Here is a 12,626-nt window from a genome sequence, read left to right on the forward strand (position 1 = left end):
TTATATATAGTTAATTTAATATAATTATTGATATATTTATTTTTGAAATTTTTTGATATTTTCAAATTTATATTTTATTAAAAAATAAAAACATTATCCCTTTCTCTAAACAATATAAAAACTATATTATAACATCTATAGAGACGAAACAAAACATTAAAATTTAGATATATTTTGTTATATTGCTTGAGTATCCTTCTTGGAATAAAAAATACAATCATATCTTTTGATGAAACCGGGTCAAAAAGAACGGTTACGGGTTGAAAGAGCATCCGGTTTGTGTTACTGGAATGGGAATGGAAATGGAAATTGGACAGTCAACAAACGAAATGAAACGAAACCCTAGCAACAAGATGCAGAGAGACTAGTGTAAGTGTTCGATTGAAAAATGGGTGAAATTAGAAGAAGCCATGGAGAAGACCCTGAAGACGACCACCACCACAAGAAACCTAAACTATCACCATTCATCACTCAATCCCAAATCCAACAAGAGTTCGCTCATCACCAGCAAGGCGTTGCCCGTCTAAACAACGGCAGTTTCGGCAGCTGCCCAGGTTCCATCATCGCTTCTCAGAAACGCTGGCAGCTCAAGTTTCTGCAACAACCCGATGATTTCTTCTTTAACCAACTACCTACCCAAATCCTTCGTTCCCGAACCCTAATCAAGGACCTTATCAACGCCGATGACGTCTCCGAAGTATCCCTCGTTGATAATGCCACCACCGCCGCAGCCATTGTTCTCCAGCACGTCGGATGGGCATTCGCCGAAGGCCGTTTCCACAAAGGAGACGCCGTTGTCATGCTTCATTGTGCCTTCCAAGCCGTCAAGAAATCCATCGAGGCTTATGTCACCCGGGCAGGTGGCTCCGTCATCGTCGTACAACTTCCTTTCCCTATTCACTCCAACGAAGAGATCATCTCCGAGTTTAGAAAAGGCCTGGCAAGGGGAAAGGCCAACGGTAGGAAAGTTAGGTTAGCTATAATTGATCACATAACCTCCATGCCCTCCGTCATAATCCCCGTTCGTGAATTGGTAAGGATTTGCAGGGAAGAAGGAGTGAGTGAGGTGTTTGTGGATGCTGCCCACGCGGTTGGTAGTGTCTCGGTTGATGTCAAGGATATTGGGGCCGATTTCTATGTCAGTAATTTGCACAAGTGGTTTTTCTCCCCTCCATCCGTGGCTCTTCTTTACTGCCGGAAATCCTCCTTGTCCTCGGAGTTGCACCACCCTGTTGTATCGCATGAATATGGAAATGGATTGGCCATAGAGAGTGCCTGGATAGGGACACGAGATTACAGCTCTCAGCTGCTTGTTCCCGAAGTTTTAGATTTCATCAACAGGTTCGAAGGCGGGATTGAGGGAATTAGAAATAAGAATCATAATGCTGTTGTTGAAATGGGAGAGATGCTGGCTAAGGCTTGGGGCACGAGTCTGGGTTCACCTCCTGAAATGTGTCCCAGCATGGCTATGGTTGGCCTGCCTTCCTGTTTGGGGGTTTTAAGCGATACCGATGCTTCCAGGTTGAGGGATCATCTGAGAGACGAGTTTAGCGTGGAAGTTCCTATACACTATCAGCCACTGAAAGACGAGGTTGGAGCAAGGGACGAGGGTGGTGGTTTTATCACAGGCTATGCTAGAATTTCTCATCAGGTTTACAACACCATTGATGATTATATCAAGTTCAGGGATGCCGTCAACCAGCTTCTGCATGATGGTTTTGATTGCAAGATGCTTGGTAGAGAATAAATAAAGCTGGTATGTCATCACCACATAAACTCAGCTTCTCCGTCATTTCCATTCCTTTCAGATGAAAGAAAGAAGAAAAGAGAAAGTAGACATAATTGTGATATGTTGTGTAGAATGACAGACAGAATGGTGATATGTTGTTTGTATGAGGATGTTAATGTTTTGTACAACAATATTCTTTACAAAAATATCAACAGGCAGGTCTTTTTAGCTAATATGGTGTTTTTTGGGTTCCATACACATTCAAGATACTCCCTTTCTTTACATGGAAATCAAATAAGTAGAGAATAGATAGGGATTGTGGCAGAAGTGGTTAATGGTTTTTGCATTCGTCTTATTAGGTGAAATGATCATTAGATGTGGTCATGGTCATCTGAGAAGAAAATGGAAGATATATATAGGGCCAAATTAAGCAAGTAAAAGAAGCCTTAAATGTGTAATGGCTACGGATTCACTTTGAATTCATGCTTGACACTTGTTTATCTCTATTGCTAGGTTAGGCAAGCAGTGGAGTGGATGCTACCTTGTAAAAAATAGTGATGCATTTTATGTTTCTGTTTCTTGTTGCTGAATTAACCATCATAAGCCATCAAATATGACAGGAAAACAAGTTTCAGGCATATATAAGTTGATGTTGGTATCATACCAAGTCCCTTTGCTTGTAGTATATGATATGACACTTTTCTGGTTTTTCCAACTTCGGATCAAGTCAAGCTAGTTGCACTTTAAGGTAGCGTTTGGTACGCAGACATAATTGGACACGACTGGACATAACAAGACAGGACTGGACAGAACATGAGTATGTCTGGTGTTTGGTAGGACTAGGACCGGATGGGACATAACTAGACAAGCTACCTCCAAAAGTTATTTGATGATTTTAAATATTATTTAATAAGTTATAATTAATACTAATGAAGTGAATAATTAAATTTATAAATATTTGTACATAATTATTATATTTGAACCAAATTTGAATGAAAATTTTGCTATAATTGATGGTGGTAGTGGTGGTGGTGGTGGAGGTGGTTTTGGTTATGGTGGAGGTGGTGGTGGCCGGTAGTAGTGGCAACGGGCTGTGGTGGTCGGTGGCCGAAAGTAGGAGTGGCGATGGTGGTCGGTGGCCGACAGTGGTTATGGAGGTATAGGTAGTGGTGCTTGGTGGACGACATAGAGGATATGAAGATGGTAGATTGTGGTGGTGGTGGCGGTTGACAACGGTGGAAGTGGTAGTTGTGGTTGATGTAGTGAAGATAGTGGTGGTGATGGTTATGGTGGAGGTGAGGTGGCAATGAATGATGGTGGTCGTGGAGGTCGTGGAGGAGGTTGTTGCAGTAGAGGAGGAGTTGAAGGTGGCGAATGGCGGTAGTGGTGGTGGCAATGGACGGTGGTGGGCGACTATGGTAGAGGTGGCAATGGACTTGGTGGACGGTGGTTGTGGAGGTGGTGGAGGATGTTGTTGTAGTGGAAGAGGAAGTAGAGGTGGAGGTGGCCGCCGGTAGTGGTGGCGGCGGCCGAAACTAACGGTGTTGACCATTAAAACAAATACTATATTAAGGTTATATATCAAACTAAGGTAGATTAGTAATATTATAGTTTATGTCTCATTCTTGTCCCATCTTGTTCCACCTAAGAAAAAACCTCTTTTGTCCCATGTTGTCCCACTTTGTCCCAGTTTTTGTCTCAGTCCCATGTCGCGCCGAACGTGTGACAGTGAATTCTTGTTCTGTCCCATGCTGCGCCAAACATGGGACATTGAGTTTTGTCTCGTCCTGTCTCGTCCCATGTACCAAACGCAGCCTAAAATGCAATCGGGTTTTTGGTCGGGTTATGTTATGGTTGGCTCATAAGAACAGGTTTATCTTTTGTTTTAGTGTCAAAGAAAAATGTGATTCAAGGGCAGTCTGGCATCCGAGTTGGAGGATGGTTTATAGGTTTGGTTTTCAAAGAGGCTGATGGACCTACCTAATAATAAGCTTCCACGAATGACATGACTGAGGGCGAACCTAAAACCCAGTATTACAAACATCATTCTTATTTGATTTTTATTCTTTTACTTTTTCTTTTCTGCAACAGGTATCATTACTTTGTGGATACTTTCAAAAGCAAGTATGCCACAAATTGGTTGGTTGTCCTCCACTTTGTACAATGAATTCATTTGTCATTGACTTTCTTTAAAAGTACACAAACTAACAATATAAATATATATATTCCAAAAATAATATGAAATAAAAATTATGGGGATGGGGGTGGGGGTGGGTGTGCGTGCTATATCTGCTACTGCCTCATCTTTGTTTGATAATTGATATTATACAATAAAAGAAGACAAAATTAGAATGCTTTGCTACTTGGATGAGGTCATGTGAAGCGCAACTAAAGATGCGTAGGATCCGTCCTTGATATTGATTAGATTTTCATGCTTCCCTTTCTCGACGATGACTCCATTCTTGACGACTGCAATCACATCTGCTCCCTTAATGGTTGACAAGCGATGAGCAACCACGACTGTGGTCCTGTTAACCATTACCTTATCCAACGCATCTTGAACCACTCTCTCCGACTCTGCATCCAGTGCGCTTGTAGCCTCATCTAGTAATAGTATCTTGGGACTCTTCACAATCGCTCTAGCAATCGCTACTCTCTGTTTCTGCCCACCTGACATTTGCACTCCTCTCTCCCCTACCACTGTATTGTAACCCTGCAATTCACACGTCATTGCTACCACTGATGAAATGAAACTGCTCGTATTAGCAATGTCAACATAAAAATACTCTTCCTCACCTGGTGCAACCCACTGATGAACTTGTGGGCATTTGCCAACTCGGAAGCAGCTAGTATTTCAGCCTCAGTTGCATCACCGTCTTTTCCATAACTAATGTTGGCTCGGATGGTGTCATTGAACAACACAGGTTCTTGGCTCACCAGACCCATCTGCAGCCTCAGCCACTTGAGTTGAAACTTCTGTATCTCGGTTCCATCCAGCGTGATACAACCAGAATCCGGATTGTAAAATCTTTGCAATAGTGAGATTACTGTTGATTTCCCGCTTCCACTCTCTCCAACCAATGCCACTGTCTGAAATGAAAGATGGCAACACCCACACAGATTTTAGCAAATACTAACATGTTGCTCAAACTGTAACATGGAAGGTTTAATGTGGCTACCTTGCCGCTATGGATGGTCAGACATAGATCACGGAATATCTGAACATCAGGTCTGGTAGGATACTTAAAGCTAATGTGACGAAGCTCAATTTCTCCCTTAACATGGTCCAATGTTAACCCAGATTCATCACTTGGGTCTATCTCTGACTTGCGATCTAGCATGGCAAACACGGACACAGCAGAACTCTTGGCTTTGCTTGTATCTGGGGCAAAGGAGCTTGATTGAGAGACTGCTACGGCTGCCATTGTCAGAGCAAAGAATACCTGCCACAAACGTGAACTAAATTAGTAAATTGCATTCTCTATGGAATTACAGGAAAGTATGTATTACTCACCCTGAAAACATCTGAGAATGTAGTCTTGCCATCCTCAACAAGCCGAGCTCCAGCATAAAAGCTGGCTGCGTACACACAGAAAAGTAAGAAAAAGGACACTCCAAATCCAATCCCGCTGATCAAACCTTGCTGTATCCCTGTTTTCTTGGGACCCTCACATTTATTTCTGTAAAGTTCCATCACTTTCTCTTCTGCACAAAAGGAAGCGACCGTCCTTATGCTTCCAACTGCATCGTTTGCCACCTGACTTGCTTCCTCATACATTATCTTAGCATCAGCACTGAAGCCTTTCATGAATTTCATCTGAACGTACCCGTTAACTCCTATTAGGGGAACCAGAGCAAGTATTATGAGTGCCAACTGCCAACAAGCTGCAAAGGCAATGGCCAAACCAGCAGCAGCAGAGGATGAGTCCTGAACAAGCTGAGCTAGTGCATCTCCGACTAAACCACGAACACTGGCTGCATCTGCTGACAGCCTGGCACCGATTGCTCCGCTGGAGTTTTCCGGCTTATCAAACCAACCTACCTCCATGTTAATCACCTTCTCGAAGCATAGTGATCTGATCCTTCTTATTAGTTTAGATCCAGCAACAGAGAAAAAATATGATCTCCCAGGAAAAGCTAAAAATGATACCACTCCCAGGACTACAAACATTAGAGCCCAGAACCTCGAGTCGGTCTTCATTTTATCGGGTGGTTCATAGAAGGTCTTGATCATGCTAGAAATCAGTATGCCAAAGACCGGGAGGACTGCTCCATTAATAATAGCAGCTATCGCACCCAATATGAGCACTGGTATCTCTGGCTTGTTGAGATAGGCAAGGCGGCGGAGTGGGACTTTGGGAGGTTTTTCTGAACCTTCCTTTGCTGGAGAGGCTTCAATCTCCATGGATTCAGCTGTAGAGACACCCAACTGTGTAGGCATACCAAACGAGATAGATATTGAGCGGCGACTGCTATTTCCTATGCTAGATGAGCCCCGGCTTATTGACCGCTGGTAGGATGTCCTTTTATCTTGGTCCTCTGGCCCATTCTGTCTTGAATCATTGTTGATGTCTTGCAATTTTATAAGTTGCGAATATGCTCCTTCAGGATCCTGGAGTAGCTGCGAATGTGAACCTGATCAAAGATCAGCTACTAATTGTTAAATGTTTGAATTTATCCAGCATTTAGGACCTTTGAAAATAAAGAACTACATCATCAACATCAAATGTTAGATATGCGGGTGGACTGAGCGTAAAACTACCTTTCTCAACCATCTTGCCCCGATGAATGACTGCAATCATATCAGCATTTCTCACTGTGCTTAAACGATGTGCAACAATGACGGTTGTTCTATTGACCATTATCCTGTCCAATGCCTCCTGCACAATTCTCTCGGATTCTGCATCAAGTGCACTTGTTGCTTCATCCAGAAGCAGGATTCGAGGATCTTTAAGAATTGCTCTAGCTATAGCAATTCTTTGCTTCTGTCCACCTGAGAGCTGTGTTCCATGCTCACCAACCATGGTGTCCAGTCCCTGAATGTTCGAAAACCAAGCAAGAATTGATGAGAATGTTAAAGAAGAGCAAAGTGAAGAAATATTATAGGTGAAAGTCTTTAAAGTTAGAAACCTGAGGTAGTTTATCAATAAATTTAGCAGCATTTGCTAGCTCCACTGCAACTCTAATCTCATCCATAGATGCACCATTTTTCCCGTACAAAATATTATCCTTAATGCTGGATGCAAACAGGACTGGTTCTTGGCTAACAAGACCAATTTTCTCCCTAATCCATTTTAGTTGGAATTCTTTGAGATTTACATTATCAATAAGAACCTCCCCTGCTTGAGGATCGTAAAATCTCTCTATTAGGCTGATCACTGTTGACTTTCCACTTCCACTTTCTCCAACCAAAGCTGCAGTCGTGCCACTAGAGATGAAAAGAGAGAAGCCACTGAATATTTGCTCATCTGGTCTTGCCGGATAAGTAAAATACACATCCTTTAACTCTACATCACCACGAATATCGCTCAATACTTTCCCCCTTGTGTCATACGCATCTATTTCAGGCTTTCTGTTTATAGTTTCAAACATCTTAAAAGCTGCTGCCCGACCTGCAGCAAATGCACTCAAACAGGGAGACGCCTGCCCAAGAGACCTGGAACAAAGAAAGCTCAAAAGTTAACATGATTTAATGCAATTACAAGTTATTGACAAAAGAAATTAAGTCATACTAAAGACAAAGAACTCACATAGATCCAGTGAGCACAGCAAAAATTACAGTAAGGACAGTCCCCCCAGTGTACCCCCTTTCCAGTACCATCTTTGCACCATACCAAACAGCCAAAGCATAACTACAGAATACAATGAGCATCATGGATCCAAGACCAAGGCCAGCAGCCAGTCCTTCATGAACACCAGACTTGTAAGCATCTACAAGGGTCTCATTGTAATTTGCAACAGCTTTTTTCTCGCCTGTGAAAGAAGCAACCTATCAAGAAGACAATCATATGTTTAATGATAACATAATAGTGCTAGGGAGGTAAGAAAATGATGTAAAAAAGCTTTTTGCTTGATTGATATTTATAAGTAATTACCGTCCTGATTGAGCCAATTGTCTGCTCGACAACATTGGCTGCTTTAGCATAAGCATTTTGACCCCGTGATGCCATCTTGGATATGATTACTGACATGACTCCACCAGAAATCACCAACGGAGGAATTGAGGTTAACATAACAAGTGTAAGAAGCCACCCTTTGATGAATGCAATCACAAAACCTCCTACAAACGTTGCCAGTAGCTGTGTGAATTTCCCAACCTGCAAAACCAGATAATAATTAATATTGTCAAATGCTTAGAATGAATGAGTGACAAAGCTTACCTTCTCCCCCATGGCATCTTGTATGAGGACGGTATCGCCAGACATCCTGCCAACAACTTCCCCTGTATTTGTTTCTTTGTCAAAGAAGGAGACATCTTGTCTCAATATGGTCTTCAGATACAGATTTCTTATTCTTGCAGCCTGTCTTTCTCCCGTTACCATCCACATTGCCACCTCTACAAACACACACACACACAATTTTTTGAGCAATATATACAAGGAATTATCATAGGTGCAGTAGAAGCTGATGATATATACATATATGTATGTATGTATATAACATTTCTAGCTACTTACGGAGGAATGATGCGACACCAGCCCCAATTGCCAGGTAAACAAATTTCAGCGATACCTATATAAGTTGATTCATGATCACATCAATAATAGGTAGGTAATGGTATTGAAATGGGTGATGAATGGAAACAAATAAAGAATGGAGTGTACCTTGGAAACAACATGGACCACATCGTTAGTATTCTGGTTCTGACCAAAAGCATCAATAAGGTCGCCGAAAAGAATAGTCATGAGGGGCATGCATATTCCATTACCGATGGCACCGAGGGTGCCCGCGATCATCAACATGTGATCACTGGAATCTGCAAAAGCAAAGAGCTTGTAAAATGGGACAGTATATGTGCTCTCCTTTTGTTTTTCCTGGGGTTGAACAGCATCAGCATCAGCATCAGCATCACCAGAGGTGGAGGTGGAGGCCTTTTCTTTACTACCGGCATTCATCATACCGGCTTATGCGATGATTGGTAGGTTTGCAGCCAAAAGAATGAACCTATATGAGGAAAATCAGGATATTTAACGCCACAAAATACGGAGTAAGTGGGAATGCAAAAAGAATAATATTAATATTGGATTATGGAAATCCAGATCCAAACTGGGCTCCAGTGATTTTGGAAAAGAAAAAAGAAAACCCAAAATAAGTTAAAGATTATGTAATATGTTTTACTGTTTATTTTCATTAGTCTTGTGATAGACATAGGATAGGGGTGAAAGAAAAGCAATGAAGATGAGTTGTTTTGATTGTATACATGTGAAAAGTGAAGAGGAGGATTGATGAATGGTAGCAGTAGCAGTAGAAACATCCGTATGAAATAAGAAAGATGAACTCACCACAAGTTTTGCTTTTGTTTTTGTTGGATGGTCAAGTTTATATGATTGAAAGGAAAGTTGATGTAGTATGGACCTATACCCAGTAGACAACTAGCCAAGAAAGAGAGGATGGTGGGTATAATATGTGCTATTCACAGATATATATATATATATATATATATATATATATATATGTATAAAGAAAGAAAAGTAGAGACCAGAGGAAGATGGATTGAAAAGGTTTTGCTTAAAGAGCAAGGGTGGTTGAATTTGAAAATGGTCAAACCTCGCTTTCTTCCTTGCTTGGGTGTAGAATTAGGAGATATGATTTTTGTTGAAAATTAAAATTATCTTTGTTTTAAGAAAACAAAAAGAGATTAGGGTTTATAGAGTATCAATTTCTTCATATTTAGTGTTTGTTTTAATATAAAATTTATGATTGTGTTTATGACACCGAGAGGAAAAGGAACTTCTTGTAATATATGATATGATTTAATAAATAAATTAATAATAATAATAATAATAGAAAAAGTTGCAAGGAAGAAAGGAGGAAGAGGGGAGTTGGCATATGCATACGCACTGGCATACGTAATACAACATCTACTTTTATTATTTTTATTTCTTGATTAGCACGTACCATTTGATTAATTATCACACAAGTTTATTTAAAAATAATCTATATTTATACTATATTATAAATCATTTGGCTCATTCTCTTAAAAAACAAATTATCATGCATAAGCTACAATTAATTTATGCATATTAATTAAAAATCAAAAATACCAGTTAATTATGCATATGTACATATTTTTAAAGCATACCACTCTCATTGAAATCTTAATAAGTCCTTACAATCTCTCTAATTCAACTAACATCCCTATAATCTCTTTTTTTTCAAAGAGTATCATTGTTGATTTTATGTTTAATGAGTGATTTTGACTCAATATCTATACTATATTATAAAACATTTGACAAAAATTCTTAAAAAACCTTTTTATGCGTAAAGTACTGTTTATTAATGCAAATTAATTAAAACTCATGCAAGTAGATTGTGCATAAGTATAATTTATTAAACTTCCATATCTGAATTCGTTCAACTAACTGCAGATAAACATAATCAAATACATGATAAACATCTTATTTTAAATATAAAAAATCTAAAATATAATTAGGATAATCATTGAATTCTAAGAGAATACTTAATTATTATATTTATAAAATGTTATATTATTAAACCAAAAATAAATTATTTCATTATTAAACTTAAATTAAATTATAATAAAAATAAATTAAATAAATTACATAAAAATGAAAACTTTTAGATAGTTGATTTGACATTAACATTAATATATATATTTTTAAATTTTTATGATATCTTCAAATGTATATTTTATTCAAAAATAAAATCATTATTGCTTTCTTAAAAACACATAAAAACGTATTATAACATCGACATAAACAAATAATAAAATAGAACACTAAAATCAAGATGTGTCTCGCTGCATTGCGCGAATACTCTTATAGTTTCTTATAATCATCGTCAACTTCCTTTTCCCAAAGCTTGGTTGCTTCTCTTTTAATGTAAGTTTCAACCTCATGGGTTTTGACCATTGCTTCTGATTAATTTATGGTTTGTATAGATTTTTGCTTCTTTCTTTTTGACTCACTACGTATTGATTCTCTATGGTTTCTTTCTTTGGTTCTTTATTGGTTTAGGTTTACTTTCTCGAAGCTCGATTGCTTCTCTTTCAATGTAAGTTTCAACCTTATGGGTGGCTATATTGCTTGACCATTGCTTGATTGATTTATGATTTGTACTGATTTAAATAGAATTGTTTTTGATCTATTATGTTATGGAACACAAAGTTCACATAAATCATTTGACAAAAACTCTTAAAAATCATTTTATATGTATAAAGTACAGTTTGTTGATGCATATTACTTACAATTCAAGATCACAAGTAAATTGTGCATAAATACAACTTCTTAACGTTTCATTTTTGAATTTGTATAACTAACTATAGATAAACACAATCAAATATTCAAAAATGGGATAGACATCTCATTTTGAATATAAAAAATCTAAAATATAATTAAGATAATCATTAGTCATAACATAATACTTAATTACTATATTTATAAAAAATATATTATTAAATGATAAATAAATTACTTCGTTATTAAATCTAAATAAAATATTGAATTAAAGAAATTAAACAAAAAACCAGAACTTTAAATAGTAAATTTGGAACTAATATCGACATATATTTTTTGTCCAAATTTTTATGGTATATTTAAACTTATATTTTATTCAAAAATAATAACACTATTGTTTTCTCAAAACCACTAAATACCATATTATATCGACATAAATAAATAATAAAACGAAACTTTAATTTAAAATATATCTTATTATATTATGCGAGTACCCTTTCAATAATATTATAAGATATTGGAATGGAAGTCGTTGGTTGGCAAGTAATAGAACATTCATGGTAAGTAAATCAATAAAGATAGCAATGAGTTTGAATAGAAAAGTATATGAATATGAATATGAATATGAATATGAATATGAATATGAATATGAATATGAATATGATGTATGGTTATTTGAGTTTCAAACGTAATATTAAAGTCAAACCCCACTACTACGATTCCAAGCTAAGTTAAAAGATGCTTCCATTCCATTTCATTCATTCATTCTCTTTCTCTCTCTCTCTCTCTATATATATATATATATATACTTATACAATGCAGCAAGATACATATTTATTTTAATGTTTTATTTTATTTTTTGTCTTTGTTGATATAATACGGTTTATGTAGGTTTGAGAAAAATAATATTTTTACTTTTAAATAAAAATAAATTTGAAGACATCATATTTTTTTTATAAATATATTGATATTAATATCAAATTAACTATTTAAAAGTTATTGTTTTTATATAATTTATTTTTTATTATAATTTAATTTACGTCAAATAGTGAAGTAATTTATTTCTGACGTAACAATAAATTTTTTATAAAGATAATTATTCTGTTAGAACTCGATAATTATCCTAGTTATATTTTAAATTTTAAAATGAGATGTTTATCCTCTATTTGATTATGTTTATCCGCAGTTAGTTACACAAATTCAAACATGGAGCTTTAATAAGTTGTACTTATGCATAATTTACTCGTAATCTTGAATTTAATATGCATCAATGTACAGTACTTCATGCATAAAAATAGTTTTTAAGAGATTTTATCAAATATTTTATAATATACTAGAAGCGTACTCGCGCAATGCAGCGAGATACATCGTGATTTAAATATTTCATTTTAGTCTTTATCTCAGTCGATGTTATAATATGACTTTATGTGATTTTGAGAAAGCGATGATGTTTTTATTTTTGAATAAAATATATGTCTGAA

General features: G+C 37.0%; 2 protein-coding genes across 2 annotated transcripts; one reads left to right on the top strand and one right to left on the bottom strand.

Moving 5' to 3' along the window:
* Positions 1-328: 328 nt before the first annotated feature.
* LOC112518257 (L-cysteine desulfhydrase) lies at positions 329-1,987 on the top strand. The gene has a single exon (XM_025125891.1). It carries the CDS (start codon positions 389-391, stop codon positions 1,745-1,747), a length of 1,359 nt encoding a protein of 452 aa, XP_024981659.1. The 5' UTR covers positions 329-388; the 3' UTR covers positions 1,748-1,987.
* Positions 1,988-4,020: 2,033 nt separating this feature from the next.
* LOC112518034 (ABC transporter B family member 21-like) lies at positions 4,021-8,847 on the bottom strand. Its single transcript, XM_025125558.1, has 11 exons — positions 8,554-8,847; positions 8,407-8,461; positions 8,110-8,285; positions 7,825-8,046; positions 7,480-7,718; positions 6,860-7,385; positions 6,492-6,765; positions 5,244-6,364; positions 4,909-5,172; positions 4,526-4,819; positions 4,021-4,442 (listed from the first exon to the last, which is right to left on the bottom strand). The coding sequence occupies exons 1-11, from the start codon at positions 8,845-8,847 to the stop codon at positions 4,089-4,091; spliced, it is 3,819 nt and encodes a 1,272-aa protein (XP_024981326.1). The 3' UTR covers positions 4,021-4,088.
* Positions 8,848-12,626: the final 3,779 nt, after the last annotated feature.

The sequence above is a fragment of the Cynara cardunculus genome (genome assembly GCF_001531365.2).
Source record: "Cynara cardunculus var. scolymus isolate 2C chromosome LG 9, CcrdV1, whole genome shotgun sequence".
Classification (NCBI taxonomy): domain Eukaryota; kingdom Viridiplantae; phylum Streptophyta; class Magnoliopsida; order Asterales; family Asteraceae; genus Cynara; species Cynara cardunculus.

Bases quoted from the DNA above. Each gene is read 5' to 3' on its own strand.
- LOC112518257 (XM_025125891.1), top strand. From the start codon at position 389: ATGGGTGAAATTAGAAGAAGCCATGGAGAAGACCCTGAAGACGACCAC.
- LOC112518034 (XM_025125558.1), bottom strand. From the start codon at position 8,847: ATGATGAATGCCGGTAGTAAAGAAAAGGCCTCCACCTCCACCTCTGGT. The intron at 6,766-6,859 runs GTTTCTAACTTT...TCGAACATTCAG, and splicing joins TTATTGATAAACTACCTCAG to GGACTGGACACCATGGTTGG. The intron at 6,365-6,491 runs GTAGTTTTACGC...ATCTTTGATCAG, and splicing joins GGGCAAGATGGTTGAGAAAG to GTTCACATTCGCAGCTACTC.